Genomic DNA, 17670 nt, shown 5'->3' with positions numbered 1-17670 from the left:
ATCTGTAGGTCTGCAATTCTTCAGTCACCTACCCAGCACAAGGGAAAGCGATTAATTTTAATGGTGTTCCTCCAGTGGAAATACGCTTTTAAAAGGCAACAATAAATTCTAGTCAGAAATCCAAACTTATAACATAAAGGAGAAGCAGAGGTAATCTATGACAGAAGATTAGTACAAGTGCACTTGTTACACTAGCGCTCCTGGGGCACTTCCCACAGTGTGAAGGATAGTAAGTATATGGTATGTGTGTTGTATTCTACAACAAAGAGTAAAGAGAGTGGAGCTGAATGGAATCTATACTGCTTAACTGAATTTAATGTAAACTTACCTGCACGTGGTCATCCTCAATGACTGGGTCACTGGTACTTGTGGATTTATCTGCAGTACGTTTCCTTTTCACAGCTTTTCTACTTTTTGGTGAAGATTCTTGGGTGGAACAAAAAAGTTATAAAAAAAATTAAATTATTTGGCATTATAGCCTTTTGCAATCGGAAACATCAGATACTCTGCCAGAAGCAATCTACCACGTTAAATAACGAATAAGAAACTCACCTCCATCTGACATCAGTGACACCTGAGAAAGCCTGGTCCGTGCTCTTGTGAGAGGCCTCTGTGGATTATGGATGTCCTGCTCTGTCCGGCAGCATGTAGGTGATGCTCTAGAATCCAGCCCTATACCTGAATTAGTCCTATGCGCCCCACTTTGTGGAGTCCTGAGTGTGTATTCACAGCCATTAACTGGAGGGGAGTGACTAGTAGAGGGCTGCTGTCCTTCACAATTGCCACTGTTTCGCCTTTGGGGCTCCTGTTCCTGATTTATCGTTTTTGAGCAATGGGGACACAATGTGCCAGGTTCTTGTCCTGGAGCAGCACTGAGCTCACAGTCCTCTGATCTACTACATGTACATAAGTCTACTTCATCAGCAGCATCACGACTCTCGTTCAAAGATTGATAACTGTCCAGATTTTGGGGGTCAGCCTCACTGGCATTTATTACTGCACTCGCTGCACTCACCTCCGTGGAGCAATCTTTACCTTTGTTCCTCTCAGAAGGGTCACTGGCCGCTTTCATATCAGCTTTAATCTGTTCGCTGGTTACTTGACAACCTTTTTCACAGCTACTTTCTTCACTTGGCACAGTCGGCTCCGTTGGACTCTTGATGGCAACATTACACTTCTTACGTAAGGGAGCTTTGCCTTTACCACTTACAACTGTAAAGAATATTAATTGATGAGAAAACACAATGCATTGCAAAAACAATTATTGAAGAAACTCAAAATTTCTCATCAGCCACTGCATTTTCTTTGAACTTACTATTGGACCCACTTCTCTCGCCTCAACTCCCCCCCCCCCCGTTATAATAACCCCCCTCCCTTTATGCTTTTGGATAGTTTACCTGTAGCCAAGCAAGGACAGAAGGGGTGGGGGTTAGAGAGAAACACATAGAAAAGGTAGCTAGTGAAAGACACATATATTCCTGGGTAGGTTGGTTTGCATTCCCCTACAAGCACTGAATAACATAAGTGCAAACGGTGAACAGAGAAAGTGGGGATGCAAACCATAAGTTGGCCAGAAAAAATGGCGGACGCAAAAACACCACCTTGGGGACTTGCCTGCTAAAGAGACCCTGAGACAGCCACACTAAGCTTAACAAATCCAGCAAAAGAGCAAGGAGGTCGCTCTGCAAACCTATTTTACCAAAGCTCCAATGTACGATGTAACCTTCTGAGGATGTCGCCGGTTAGGGCTAGGCTGAGGGCCGGAGGGTTAAAGCGAGGAATTTAGGAATAAAGCGAGGAATTTAGGAATAGAGGGAGAAATACTCACTGGAAAGTAGCATCACAGGTGAGCACCGCAAGTGACTAGCACAGCACCACCAGGCCCAGGAAGAAGATACTGGAGCCAATGCTCCCACCAGGAGAAGGTAAAACTCCACTAGACCAGCAGGGATGGTTTGTTGACAGTTCATCATGTTGACATATCATCCAAGAAGACATGAAGAATGTTGATATGGACGCTGCTGATATGCTCAGCATACTGCATGTTGACCTGATAACGGTCGGCAAGTCATACCACACCCCTGCATTGTTCCTAGGATGCAGACATCGGAACTTCACAACAAACAAACAGCTCATGGTTAATGTAGAACACACTAACCACCTATTGTTGATGGGAAGAAAGCATCCGAAGAAACCCTGAACCTTGTGAAATGTCAGGTGATAAGTTGGAGTAGGTGCTCAAATCAATCACACAAAGCAGAAACAACTGCAAGGTAGAAAGTGGAATCCCGCTGGCCACTATACAGACACGGGGATCCCGGAGGTTTAGGTTGCCGGCGGAGTGGGTAGGGGGTCCAAGCGCAACTAAGCCCTTTGCGGGCTCGCTGAAATTGCCACGCAGCAGGCTCGCTGTGCTTGCCACAGGTTCTATTCCCACTCTATGGGTGTCGTGGACAACCGTAAGTGGGAATACCCCATCAGTCAAGCATGCAGACTGTCAGGATTTCAGCATTGGTATAGTGACCGGCAGTCACATAACCGCATCCCCCCTGGGTATGCTAGATGAATGATATATGGTTCAATGAACACTGTGGCAGGCTGATCTAATCTTCCATTTATAGGGACAAATTTCAGGAATAGCATGCCAAAGAAACGGAGCATGCTATCAGATTGATACATTGGTACACCAGTGATTGCAAAAATACGCCATCTAGTAAATAGGTGAAGGGTGACCAGCTCCGAGTGGGTCCATGGTGGGGAGGTGTAGCAATTGGTGGCTGCTCAGTGCTATATAATCTACCTGGCACAACGTGTCTATGGGGCTCTACCAGCCGTAAAGTGTCTAAGGAGCTCTACCTGACGCAATGTGTATAAGGGGCTCTACCTGGCGCAATGTGTATAAGAGGCTCTACCCGGCACAATGTCTATAAGAGGCGCTACCTGGCGCAATGTGTATAATAGGCTCTACATGGCATAATGTGTATAAGCGGCACTACTGTGTGATGTAATGCGAATAACTAACACTACTATGTGGTATAATGTGAAATAGTACTATTATGTGGCCATGCCCTTACACCATGCAACAACGCCCCTACATTTTTGCGGTGTGCCTCTGGCGCGTATTGTCCCTGTTTTAATATGGGGGGCACCAAAAAGTCTAGTAACAGCTCTGGTACTGAGTGTCCTGTATGCTACACAGCCCAGCAGCATTGCTCCCACCCAATCCTTGCAACACTTGTTGTATTTCCTAAATCAAGTCTGTGTTTTTAGATTTGTAATAATTAATAAAATGAAGGATGTTTGAACACATTTAGGGTATTTTGGGGTTGCTGAATTACAAAATGGCTTAAGTTTTTGAGATATTGGATACCCTTAATCAAAAGGGAACTTAGACATAACATATGCAAATGGAAATCTACCGAAATATACTGTACTAGAAAGTTAGACACGTGAATATTCTAAAACTGGGTACACACCTGCATGATGTCGGGACGATTTGCTGTTTCATAACGAAAAATTATCTTCATCTTACAGAGTGTACGCATGTTTGCATGCTTCAGTGACCCAATGCAGTATAAATGAAGGGGCAAAACATTACGTAATTCTGTTCTTCATATGTGTACTGCCAATCTCTGCTGGTCTGGGCCGAAGGGAATTCGGGTTGACCATTAGAACAATTGCCCATCGCTCTAGTGTGTAGCTGGGTTAAGTCAGTGTTTCTCAAACTCCGTCCTCTGAACCCTAAACAGGTCACGTTTTTCCAGGTCACCTAGCTGGGCACAGGTGTATGACCAATTGTCACAAAAGATCCACAGGTGACCTGGAAAACATGAACTGTTTAGGGTTCTGAAAACTGAGTTTAGAACGACTGTTCTAAGTATTTACTCTGCAATCATTCTAGAATACCCTCTGTATACAAGATCAGCCACTGTCAGATGACAGCTGGCGGTTGAATGGTTAGCGTTGTCTATTGAGTTTTTCTTGTTTCTAACCACTTAGCTAAAAAAAAAAAAAAGGAGGATTTTTAGTTACTTACCACACTGGACCATGAGATTGTAGGGTGCGGTGGAGACTGGCATCTAACAACTATAAATGTAAAACTAGGCTCCTCAACCCCATCATGCCAGTGCTTTAAAAAAAAAAAAATCCAGTAAGGAGTAGCAATAACCCAGTGAAATGGTTAAAACTAAGGACAAACCAGTAGGGGGAAAAGACGATCATGAAACAAACCTTGCATGACTGTGAGGTAGGGATCGCAATGTCCCAGTCTGCTCCAGAGAAAGAGATTCAACGGTAAGTGACTAAAAATCCTCTTTTCTCTTTCAGTAAGGCTTGTGGGACACTGGACAATGGGCTGTTCAACAGCCGCCCCCAGGGGAAGGAACACTCAAGTTGCCTTACCGGAGAACTGTACAGCCAAACTAGGCATCACCTGGAGCAAAAACGTGAAAGTTATAAAAACGAGTAAACGTCTGGACAGAAGACCAGGTGGCTACACGACAGACTTGTTCCGCTGAAGCTCCTCTTCGCCCACAAAGTTGCCACCAACATAGTGGAATGCGCAATTACCCGGTCCTGTGCCAGATGGCCTACACTAGAATAAGCTAGAGAGATCACAGATCAGATCCAACATGCAATGGTCTGCTTTGAAGCTGGCCAACCACGTTTGTGAGCATCATAAAGCACCAGCAAAGTATCTATACGCCAGATTAGTGGAAATTCTGTCAAAGTAAATTCGTATTGCTCAAACTACATCTAGGAGAGCCATATAATCCCAGTAATGGATATTGGTGGACGGATGAAAAAATAAGATTTTACTCACCGGTAATTCTATTTCTCGTAGTCCGTAGTGGATGCTGGGAACTCCGTAAGGACCATGGGGAATAGCGGGCTCCGAAGGAGACTGGGCACTCTATGAAAGAATTAGGACTACCTGGTGTGCACTGGCTCCTCCCTCTATGCCCCTCCTCCAGACCTCAGTTAGGGAAACTGTGCCCGGAAGAGCTGACACAATAAGGAAAGGATTTGGAATCCCGGGTAAGACTCATACCAGCCACACCAATCACACCGTACAACTCGTGATACTATACCCAGTTAACAGTATGAACAACAACTGAGCCTCTCGAATAGATGGCTCCAAACAATAACCCTTTAGTTAGACAATAACTATATACAAGTATTGCAGACAATCCGCACTTGGGATGGGAGCCCAGCATCCACTACGGACTACGAGAAATAGAATTACCGGTGAGTAAATTCTTATTTTCTCTGACGTCCTAGTGGATGCTGGGAACTCCGTAAGGACCATGGGGATTATACCAAAGCTCCCAAACGGGCGGGAGAGTGCGGATGACTCTGCAGCACCGAATGAGCAAACTCAAGGTCCTCCTCAGCCAGGGTATCAAACTTGTAGAATTTTGCAAACGTGTTTGAACCCGACCAAGTAGCAGCTCGGCAAAGTTGTAAAGTCGAGACCCCTCGGGCAGCCGCCCAAGAAGAGCCCACCTTCCTCGTGGAATGGGCTTTTACAGATTTAGGATGCGGCAGTCCAGCCGCCGAATGTGCAAGTTGAATCGTGCTACAGATCCAGCGAGCAATAGTCTGCTTTGAAGCAGGAGCACCCAGCTTGTTGGGTGCATACAGGATAAATAGCGAGTCAGTTTTTCTGACTCTAGCCGTCCTGGAAACATATATTTTCAGGGCCCTGACTACATCCTGCAACTTGGAATCCTCCAAGTCCCGAGTAGCCACAGGCACCACAATAGGTTGGTTCACATGAAAAGCTGATACCACCTTAGGAAGGAATTGGGAGCGAGTCCTCAATTCCGCCCTATCCATATGAAAAATCAGATAAGGGCTTTTACATGACAAAGCCGCCAATTCTGATACACGCCTGGCCGACGCCAAGGCCAACAGCATGACCACCTTCCACGTGAGGTACTTTATCTCCACGGTTTTAAGTGGCTCAAACTAATGCGACTTTAGGAAATCCAACACCACGTTGAGATCCCAAGGTGCCACTGGGAGCACAAAAGGGGGCTGAATATGCAGCACTCCCTTTACAAAAGTCTGAACTTCAGGCAGTGAAGCCAGTTCTTTTTGGAAGAAAATCGACAGAGCCGAAATCTGGACCTTAATGGAACCCAATTTTAGGCCCATAGTCACCCCTGACTGTAGGAAGTGCAGAAATCGACCCAGCTGAAATTCCTCCGTTGGGGCCTTCCTGGCCTCACACCAAGCAACATATTTCCGCCATATGCGGTGATAATGTTTTGCGGTCACATCTTTCCTAGCTTTAATCAGTGTAGGAATGACTTCCTCCGGAATGCCCTTTTCTTTTAGGATCCGGTGTTCAACCGCCATGCCGTCAAACGCAGCCGCGGTAAGTCTTGGAACAGACAGGGCCCCTGCTGCAGCAGGTCCTGTCTGAGCGGCAGAGGCCATGGGTCCTCTGAGATCATTTCTTGAAGTTCTGGGTACCAAGCTCTTCTTGGCCAATCCGGAACCACGAGTATAGTTCTTACTCCTCTCCTTATTATTCTCAGTACCTTGGGTATGAGAGGCAGAGGAGGGAACACATAAACCGACTGGTACACCCACGGTGTTACTAGAGCGTCCACAGCTATCGCCTGAGGGTCCCTTGACCTGGCACAATAACTTTTTAGTTTTTTGTTGAGGCGGGACGCCATCATGTCCACCTGTGGCCTTTCCCAACGGTTTACAATCATTTTGAAGACTTCTGGATGAAGTCCCCACTCTCCCGGGTGGAGGTCGTGTCTGCTGAGGAAGTCTGCTTCCCAGTTGTCCACTCCCGGAATGAACACTGCTGACAGTGCTATCACGTGATTTTCCGCCCATCGGAGAATCCTTGTGGCTTCTGCCATCGCCAACCTGCTTCTTGTGCCGCCCTGTCGGTTTACATGGGCGACCGCCGTGATGTTGTCTGACTGGATCAGCACCGGCTGGTGTTGAAGCAGGGGTCTTGCCTGACTTAGGGCATTGTAAATGGCCCTTAGTTCCAGAATATTTATGTGTAGGGAAGTCTCCTGGCTTGACCATAGTCCTTGGAAGTTTCTTCCCTGTGTGACTGCCCCCCAGCCTCGAAGGCTGGCATCCGTGGTCACCAGGACCCAGTCCTGTATGCCAAATCTGCGGCCCTCTAGAAGATGAGCACTCTGCAGCCACCACAGCAGAGACACCCTGGTCCTTGGAGACAGGGTTATCAGCCGATGCATCTGAAGATGCGATCCGGACCACTTGTCCAACAGATCCCATTGAAAGATCCTTGCATGGAACCTGCCAAATGGAATTGCTTCGTAGGAAGCTACCATCCTTCCCAGGACTCGCGTGCAGTGATGCACCGACACCTGTTTTGGTTTCAGGAGGTCTCTGACTAGAGATGACAACTCCTTGGCTTTCTCCTCCGGGAGAAACACTCTTTTCTGGTCTGTGTCCAGAACCATCCCCAGGAACAGTAGACGCGTTGTAGGAACCAGCTGTGACTTTGGAATATTCAGAATCCAGCCGTGCTGTTGTAGCACTTCCCGAGATAGTGCTACGCCGACCAACAACTGCTCCATGGACCTCGCCTTTATAAGGAGATCGTCCAAGTACGGGATAATTAAAACTCCCTTTTTCCGAAGGAGTATCATCATTTCGGCCATTACCTTGGTAAATACCCTCGGTGCCGTGGACAGACCAAACGGCAACGTCTGGAATTGGTAATGACAGTCCTGTACCACAAATCTGAGGTACTCCTGGTGAGGAGGGTAAATGGGGACATGCAGGTAAGCATCCTTGATGTCCAGTGATACCATGTAATCCCCTTCGTCCAGGCTTGCAATAACCGCCCTGAGCGATTCCATTTTGAACTTGAACCTTCTTATATAAGTGTTCAAGGATTTCAAATTTAAAATGGGTCTCACCGAACCGTCCGGTTTCGGTACCACAAACATTGTGGAATAGTAACCCCGTCCTTGTTGAAAGAGGGGTACCTTGATTATCACCTGCTGAGAATACAGCTTGTGAATCGCCTCCAGCACTGCCTCCCTGTCTGGGGGAGCTGTTGGCAAGGCTGATTTGAGGAAACGGCGAGGGGGAGACGTCTCGAATTCCAGCTTGTACCCCTGAGATACCACTTGTAGAATCCAGGGATCCACCCGTGAGGGAGCCGACTGGTCGCCGAAGTTCCGGAGACGGGCCCCCACCGCACCTGGCTCCGCCTGTGGAGCCCCAGCGTCATGCGGTGGACTTAGAGGAAGCGGGAGAGGACTTTTGTTCTTGGGAAGTGGCTGTATGGTGCAGCTTTTTCCCTCTACCTCTGCCTCTGGGCAGAAAGGACGCGCCTTTAACCCGCTTGCCTTTCTGGGGCCGAAAGGACTGTACCTGATAATACGGTGCTTTCTTTGGCTTTGAGGGAACATGGGGTAAAAATGTCGACTTCCCAGCTGTTGCTGTGGAAACGAGGTCCGAGAGACTGTCCCCAAACAATTCCTCACCTTTGTAAGGCAAAACCTCCATGTGCCTTTTAGAATCTGCATCACCTGTCCACTGCCGAGTCCACAATCCTCTCCTGGCAGAAATGGACATTACATTAATTCTAGATGCCAGCCGGCAAATATCCCTCTGTGCATCTCTCATGTATAAGACTGCGTCTTTAATATGCTCTATGCTTAGCAATATAGTGTCCCTGTCGAGGGTATCAATGTTATCAGACAGGGAATCTGACCACGCAGCAGCAGCACTACTGCACATCCATGCTGAAGCAATAGCCGGTCTCAGTATAATACCCGAGTGTTTATATACAGACTTCAGGATAGCCTCCTGCTTTCTATCCGCAGGCTCCTTTAAGGCGGCCGTATCCTGAGACGGTAGTGCCACCTTCTTTGACAAGCGTGTGAGCGCTTTATCCACCCTAGGGGATGACTCCCAACGTATCCTGTCCTCTGGCGGCAAAGGGTACGCCATTAGCAACTTTTTAGAAATCACTAATTTCTTATCGGGGGAAACCCACTCTTCTTCACACACTTCATTCAACTCATCAGATGGGGGAAAAACCATTAGTTGCTTTTTCTCCCCAAACGTAATACCCTTTTTTGTGGTACCTGGGTTAATGTCAGAAATGTGCAACACATTTTTCATTGCCGTAATCATGTAACGGGTGGCTCTGTTGGAATGTACACTAGTCTCATTGTCGTCGACACTGGAGTCAGTATCCGTGTCGACATCTGTGTCAGCCATCTGAGGTAGCGGGCGTTTTTGAGCCCCTGATGGCTTTTGAGACGCCTGGGCAGGCACGGGCTGAGAAGCCGGCTGTCACACATCTGCTATGTCGTCAAACCTTTTATGTAAGGAGTTGACACTGTCGCGTAATTCCTTCCACATATCCATCCAACTCAGGTGTCGACCCCGCAGGGGGTGACATCACATTTATCGGCACCTGCTCCGCCTCCACATAAGCCTCCTCAAACATGTCGACACAGCCGTACCGACACACCGCACACACACAGGGAATGCTCTGACTGAGGACAGGACCCCACAAAGTCCTTTGGGGAGACAGAGAGAGAGTATGCCAGCACACACCACAGCGCTATATAATGCAGGGAGTTACACTACACAAGTGATTTACCCTATAGCCGCTATATATATAGTATTTGCGCCTAAATGTAGTGCCCCCCCTCTCTTTTTTACCCTATTGAGCCTGGAAACTGCAGGGGAGAGCCTGGGGAGCGTCCTTCCAGCGGAGCTGTGAGAGGAAATGGCGCCAGTGTGCTGAGGGAGATAGCCCCGCCCCTTTTTCGGCGGACTTCTCCCGCTTTTATAATAATAATGTGGCAGGGGTATTTTACACATATATAGCTTCTTAGGCTATATTATGTGTGATTAGCCACTTTAAGGTACTCTAATTGCTGCCCAGGGCGCCCCCCCCCCCCCCCCAGCGCCCTGCACCCATCAGTGACCGGAGTATGTGGTGTGCACAGGGAGCAATGGCGCACAGCTGCAGTGCTGTGCGCTACCTTAATGAAGACCGGAGTCTTCAGCCGCCGATTTCCGTGAAGATCTTCATGCTTCTGGCTCTGCAAGGGGGACGGCGGCGCGGCTCCGGGACCGGACGACCGAGGCTGGGCCTGTGTTCGATCCCTCTGGAGCTAATGGTGTCCAGTAGCCTAGAAGCCCAAGCTAGCTGCAAGCAGGTAGGTTCGCTTCTCTCCCCTAAGTCCCTCGTTGCAGTGAGTCTGTTGCCAGCAGATCTCACTGAAAATAAAAAACCTAATAAATACTTTCTTTACTAGAAGCTCAGGAGAGCCCCTAGTGTGCAACCAGCTCGAGCCGGGCACAGATTCTAACTGAGGTCTGGAGGAGGGGCATAGAGGGAGGAGCCAGTGCACACCAGGTAGTCCTAATTCTTTGAGTGCCCAGTCTCCTTCGGAGCCCGCTATTCCCCATGGTCCTTACGGAGTTCCCAGCATCCACTAGGACGTCAGAGAAACCGGAAAGACAAGTTCGTGGTTTATGTGAAAAGCTGAAAAAACTTTTGGCTGGAATGTAGGAACAGTAGGGAGAACCTCTCTATCGTCATGGCAAACAAGAAAAGGCAATTTGTAAGACAAAGCTTCTAACTCAGAAACACGGCAAGCTAAGGCAATAGCCATTAGGAAGACCAGTTTCCAGGTAGTGAACTGAAGATCCACCGACTCCAAAGGGTCCAGTTTAAGAGAAGATAAGACCAGATTTTGCGGATGTCTGCATACCACGACCGGCATGGCCAGTTCAGAGTCACCAGAATCATAGCCACCAGTTGATGTTTGATGTGCTTGAGAACCAGGAGGTGCATACTCAGAAAGCCAGAGGATCCCTGGATCTTGCGCAAAAACACTGAACCATGCAATTGTGGGGAAAGGCCATGAGATCCACTTGTGGAAGGCCTCACTTCTGAACCAACTGTTGGAACACTTCTGAATTGAAAGACCATTTCCCTGGGTCAAACGTGGTCTTGCTGAGGAAGTCCGCTTCCCAATTGTCCACACCTGGGATGAACACAGACGATAATGCTGGAACAAAGTTCTCCGCCAATGTCAGGATCCAAGCTGCCTTTGCCATTGCTGTTGCGCTCTTTCTGCCCCCTTGATGATTTATATAGGCTACTGGCTTTATACAACTGAATGCGATTCGGCCGGACAAAACGGACTGGGCCTTCAAAAGAGCCAGATAGATGGATCTGACCTGGAGTACATTGATAGGTAGGGTAGATAGTGATAAAAGGCAGATGTAATGTCACTGCTCCCCAACCTTGGAAACTTGAGTCCATAGTCACAATGACCCAATCTGGGGTGAGGAAGGATCGAACCTGGAGAAGATGATCCAGGACTAGCCACCAATGCAGAGACTGATGAGTGCTGTTGGATAATACCAGAAATTGAGACGATAGGGATGTTGAGCATTCCGTCCAATTTTGGAGAATTTCCCACTGAAACTTCCATAAATGGAACCTGGCGTAGGAAATCGTGTTGAAAGTGAAGACCATGGTGCCCAACGGCTGCATGTACAGTCGGACTTACAGATGAGACGCTGACAGCACAGACTTGACCAAGTTCTACAGGCTGTGTGCTTTAGAATCCGGCAAGAAAACTCTCTGGAGACAGGTGTCAAAGACTACTCCCAGAAACTGAAGGCACTGACAAGGAGTTAGGTGTGACTTCTCGAAGTTTAGGCTCCATTCTGGATCCTGAAGCACCTGGACTGTGCCTCTACTCACCTCTATCATGAGTTCTCCATGATCAGGCTTGCCACCACTCTGGCTGAGAACATCAAGTCTGTCCCTGGGCCTAACCCTCAAGATGAGCAGGGAACTGTGGGGGGAAAGCAACAGGACCAGGCTCAGCAGAGAAATCTCCATTGGTCCTGAGTGTGCTCCCCACATTCTCATACCCACCCGTACTATGATCTTAGCAAAATAATGTTATCCCAATTTTCCTTCTGCCACTGGTTACACGCAAATGTTTTTTTTTCTTTTCCACCACACTGTGTGCTTTTCCTGTAATGTTTACCTCCACTGATTGCACACCCTGCCAATGCGCCCTACTTACAGGGTACATCATACTACTACACAAATCTCAGTTCTCCCATATATGCACTGGGGCTATGGATGGCTCACCTCCCAGTGTACCCAACATGGCTGCCTCATCTGGTACGCTTGTGAACAGGATGAAAAATACATACACCTGGTGGTTTTGTTGGAACCCTACTCTGAACTTTAGGACTCTGAAATCACCCCCATTTTGTGTCTTCTCTTCTAGGGGTAGACCATTCCACCCTGGGTAATCCTACGCTGTGCAAATGGTACCTTGTAAAGGTGGATTACACAACCCTTGGAAATTATTAACCAAAATGGTTACACCAATCATGCATTATGCTTTCTGTGTGCTTAAGGTTTTTTTTTTATGTCTGTGTGGCTTATATATTGCTGTATTACTTAAATCCTCTGTATTATGTGCATTGTTTTTGATGTCTGTAAAGCGTCTTGAGTCCTCTTGGAGAAAGAGCGCCATATAAATAAAATTATTATTATTACAATAACTATGAAGCGGACATTACATGACCTTAGTGAAGACTCGCAGAGCCGTCACAATTCCGAATGGCAGTGCCTGGAACTAATCGTGATGGGGGCCGAATACAAAGGATGCAATCAATTTGCCGGCTGTCAGGAACAAGGCGGTCAAGATACAAACGCCGGAATTCCAACAGCCGACAATGCAAACAGCCGGAATCCCAATGCACAAGGGATATTCCCACTCGTGGGTGTCCACGACACCCATAGCGTGAGAATAGAACCTCTGGCGAGTGCAATGAGCCCGCATGGGGACTCTTAGCGCTTGCCCCGCTGCCGACTTCTGGCGGCAGGATGCCGCTGTTGGGATCTTGACAGCCAGCATCCCGCCTGCCGGTAAATAGTATGTAACCCGGGAATATGATGTCTAGGGAAGCTAAAAATCTGTTGGCCTCCATGCTATGGATGCACCTATGAGGAGCCTAGCAGTCCACTACAAGGCGGCAGGGGCTGTGTTAAGAAAGAAAAGCAAAAAGGTTTGAATGGAACTGTACATATGTATAAATGTGTTAGAATGTATGCGCAGCACTGAGCTGGGACTGCAGGTTCCCAGCTGCAGTGCTGCTTGGTGTTGAAAGCCTGTTGCTGTGCACAGGATTAGTGTAATTATGTGGAATGTATTTAAAGTATAAAAGTTACACTTACTGGGTTCCTTGTGGTCTAGGGGGAATCCATGGCAAGTGGAATGCTTTCTGCTCCGGCCTCCCACATTAAATTATCATGAGGAGGCAAAGGAAGGACTAGCAGCGAGTGTTACAGGTGCCGATGGTAGGAACTGAGCAGCAAACAGTTACAGATGCCACGTATTAGGAGTTTGGTGGTGGTAGCCACATACCCGACCACTACGCAGTGGGTGGAGTCAGTAACAGGCGGTTACTGACTGTAAGAGGAAAGAGCCAGGTCCCATGTAACCTGAACCCAATCTGTAATTGCTGGGCATAGCCAGTGAGGATTGGCGTACGGTCACAGAAGGGTTAGGGGTTAGTGTTACTCACTGCCAAACTTAGAAGGCACTGCAGTCACCACTGTACCACCATGAACATTTTGGCAACATTCTTATCATGTTGACACTATAAATGTTGACAAATTATACCCAGTCCTTAAATACTAACTAATACATTTTAAAAACCTTTTTATACAAACCCACATCCAGAGTTGCACACAGTTTATTAGTGACCACACTCACAAACTGTTTGTTCTTTAGTCGTCATTCTTTAGTCTGAATGCAGTAGAAAGTAGTCACTGAATCTTACAGAACAAAAACACTTTGGACACAGTTCAGAGCAGTACATAAGGTGGGTGCAATTACGTCAGTTTTTATGGTTTAGAAATAAACGCAGATCCCTGATTAGATTTAAATTGCATGACCCATAGATCCAGATCGGATTACATGCACCTATGAATCAGGCCCACTGACTGTATTCCCATGTATTGCTGTACTTTCATAAATTATGAAATGATGGATTTAAACATACTGTAGAATGTTATTAATTTAAAAAATCTACCATACTCACTTGAGTTTTCTTGGGATTCTGTCAACTGGTCACTTTTATCTTCCTCATGGGGATAGTTGACAGATGTGCTACCAGCACTTGGGCCACTGACAATTTCATCCTCATCCTCACTATCAGAATCGTGGACTGTGATTGGTGCAGCTTTTACAACAGGCTGCAAACCACTGGGTCCTGCAGAACAGACAGATGTCAGAATCTCCCTTACTCTTGTCCGTTCAGTATTGTATAGAACTTGCAGTTAATATATTCTTTAACGTATGTGCTTTTCTATAGATGACTACAGGTTTCGCTGGAATAATGTCTTTTAAGTCTTATCTAGGTTCAGTAAAAGCTACTGTGCTTTTAGACTTGTTTCTAGTTTTTATAAAAAAGCACAAACATTAAAGAATATATTAACTTAAGTTTATACAATCAAAAGAAGACACTTTCAGATAATGAAACAAAGGTTTTTATATTTGTAACAACTGCAAGGGATGTAACAATCTGGATAACAGAACTACCTCAGAGGCATAGAATACAAAATAAATCAAGCACAAAATGTTAGCTCACATATCTTAAGATCTTTTTCTAGCTGAACAGACAGTCCCTAAGGTTATCTGTAAGTTTGGAGAACCTGTGGTTGATGTACACAGGGGTATATTCAATAAGAGTCGGGTCCATTCAGACATGCAGTTGTCGGAATGGACCCGACAACCCCTATTCAAAGAGCGACCAAATACGACTGTCGGATTTGGCCATTTCCTGTGTCCTGTCGCTGCTGTCAGCGGCTGCCGGGTGCGCTAACAGCAGCGGCGGGGGGAGCAGTGTGCGGCGGCCGGCGGGGGAACTTCCAGCGGCGGCCGGAGCAGGCAGCGGGAGTGATCAGTGCGGCGGCGGAGGCGGCACTGCAGGTACTATCATCCCCATAGCCGGCCGCACCGCTTCCAGTCTCCTCACCTCAATCCGTCTTGTTTTCAAGTCGGATTGAGTTTGTCGGAAAGGGGGCCAAAACCTGTCGGATTTGGCCCCATTTCTGACAGCAGCAGGTGGATCGGCGGGTATTCCGCCGATCCACCTGCTTTCACACAGCATTCCGACAAGTCGGGTTTCCCGACTTGTCGGAAAAAATGTGCCCCTATTGAATAGGTCGGAACCCCTTCCGACCTATTCCAGTCGGAAACTGCCGTCTTTCCAACAAGACGGCAGTTTCCGACTCTTATTGAATATAGCCCTAAGACTTTGAGAGTGTAGTACCAGCCAATCAGCTCCTAAATGCCATGTAACAGGCTGTGTTTCAAAAATGACGATTAGGAGCTAATTGGTTGGTACTTTATCTCTCTCCACTTTATCATTCTCCAAGGATTAGTACACCAGTTCCAGGTACTCCAACCTTACAGATAACCACTGGACCAACTGTTCAGCACAAAAGCAAGATCATCCTCCAGCCCGGATTGGTTTCATAGTGAAGGACAATTAGGACAGCCAGAGATACCGTTTTGGGATTCCTGCCGTAACTAGTTCATTTTCATTCCTCCCCCTTCTGCTGTACTACACCCCCAGTGTCTGTACGGTCACCAATGACTGCTTTATTGTTCTACACTGATGAGGCTGCTGTCTAGCATTAGCAACATACATATTGCGCACCAGCAATCACAATTGTATTTATCTAGTCCTTTTTTCAAAGAACTCAACAACCACAAGGTGAATCACACCCTAGTATGCTATAGTTCAAATGATATGTTCTATTATAATCCTCTCTCTATGTCGCTTCTTATTTCTCAGTGAGAGATACCCACATGCAAAATCATACAGCTGTTATGATGTGCTACCCACTACTTAGGAACAATCAACATCACAATCTCAAGAAAAAGTAAGTAGTTTCAAGGGTGCACTGGGACTAATAGTAAATATATTAAAATTAATACTTTATTGATATGCATTCAAATGTTACACAATTTTATTATGTCTGTTAAAATTGTGAAATCTAAAACAAAAGATAGTGAAATAAAGAGATGAAAATGTGTAATATAAGATCTATCAAAATTCAACTTGTGTCGTTCTTATGATACAGATAAATATTGACTCAATGGCTCATTTATTCCTACACATTGTTGTGTTGCAATGTCCACTCCTAGAGCTGCCTGTCTCATGTGTGGGAAGTTACATTTTTCACAAACCCTCTCATTCAATAGCATGTATCAAATAAATGTTTCAAATATCCAAATCACTTGGAGCAGTTTATTTTTATCCCACACAAGTAGATGTTTGATTTTTTTTCTACTATTGTAATCAGTCTGATTACAATAGCAAAAGGAGGCAATGAATGACCCGTGGGTGCGCACATTGCACCATTGTCATGACCATACATGGACTGTTTTTAACAATGTGTTGTTACGATTATCATTTAAAAAAATCTTTCCATGTGTGGGCACATAAAGAGGCTAAGTAAACTTTCCATATATAAATTGTAAACGCAACATTAATGTAAATAAACCTGACAACACCTGCTCGTTCTTCATCCACATCCATTGGTATAACGGCCAAATTTGGGGCTTCAACTTCATTTTCCATTTCAGCTGGCCTAATGTCATCTTGTGACACATCTTCCATATCGTTCAGAGCTGAATACAAGGAATACATAATTATAGTTCACAGATATATGCCAGATACGATCTCAACCATACAAAGCAGGGGAATGTAGGCGTGCCTTAAAATGTACCACTTTGTTATCCGAGTAAGGGGGAAATGTATCAAATCTTCCAAAGAGAACAAGTGGAGAAGTGGTCAAGAGCATAGTGTAAAAATATCTATTTGTTTTACAAGGGGTCAATAAGAGAACAACGACTCACAATAGAGATAAGCAGGACACCTAGCTGGCAAAAGAAAGAGCATTTCCTATCCCTACTTCACACCCTTCTACAGTGTTTTTCAAGTATCCTTGACCAGAAGGTTAAGGGCATGACATTTTCTTGTGACATCTTTCCTTACAGGTCATTACTTTAGTCAAGCTTTGCCTGACCCTCAGAGCAGGGCAGGAAACAGATTGTGGTCTCCTACAATTAGTGAGCTTAATATTATCCAGACAGCAACAAGACACATCTAAATGGGTAAAATGTTTCACATCTGAGCAAGGGACCAAAGAAACTCCCAAAAGGATGCATATAATAGAACATTTCAAGATGTAATGGTCTGTGTATCGGTGTGAAAGTGATGGCGACTGCTCCTATTTAATCTGGTCTCTGCAGGATAAAGACTGCAAATGGTAAAATGTACAGTTAGGCTGGCTCTACACATCTACTCAATTTAAAGGAATGGGTTATTCTTTTTATGACCAGGGTGGTAAATTGAGTGAGCTACAGTATAACCTTGACAAAAAAGGTAATTCAAAACCCACTTGCAGGCTAATCAAATTGTCTCAAACACCCACCATGAGATGGGCTGCAAGCAGCTAGCCTTGCCTATACCTCAACTTATGGGGTCCACTTGTTGGAAAAGGGGAAAAAAAATCCTCAGTTTAACTTCTGATCTTAAATAGCCAGGAGGAACCAGACCTTCAGGTACAATTGAGTA

General features: G+C 46.1%; 1 protein-coding gene across 2 annotated transcripts in view; it reads right to left on the bottom strand.

Annotated features, from left to right (window-relative positions):
• The window catches only part of FBXO38 (F-box protein 38), a 178448-nt gene that overhangs the window by 45080 nt on the left and 115698 nt on the right, over nucleotides 1-17670 (bottom strand). For both annotated transcript variants that reach the window (XM_063928016.1, XM_063928017.1), the window contains exons 13-16: nucleotides 16605-16721; nucleotides 14122-14292; nucleotides 553-1212; nucleotides 329-426 (exon numbers count right to left, since the gene is read on the bottom strand). In XM_063928016.1, coding sequence (XP_063784086.1) covers nucleotides 329-426; nucleotides 553-1212; nucleotides 14122-14292; nucleotides 16605-16721 — 1046 coding nt within the window. The remainder of the gene's footprint in view (nucleotides 1-328; nucleotides 427-552; nucleotides 1213-14121; nucleotides 14293-16604; nucleotides 16722-17670) is intronic.

Source organism: Pseudophryne corroboree, chromosome 6, assembly GCF_028390025.1.
Source record: "Pseudophryne corroboree isolate aPseCor3 chromosome 6, aPseCor3.hap2, whole genome shotgun sequence".
Classification (NCBI taxonomy): Eukaryota; Metazoa; Chordata; class Amphibia; order Anura; family Myobatrachidae; genus Pseudophryne; species Pseudophryne corroboree.
Note: the sequence above shows the minus strand (reverse complement) of the source record. Positions and strands in the feature narration are given on the sequence as shown.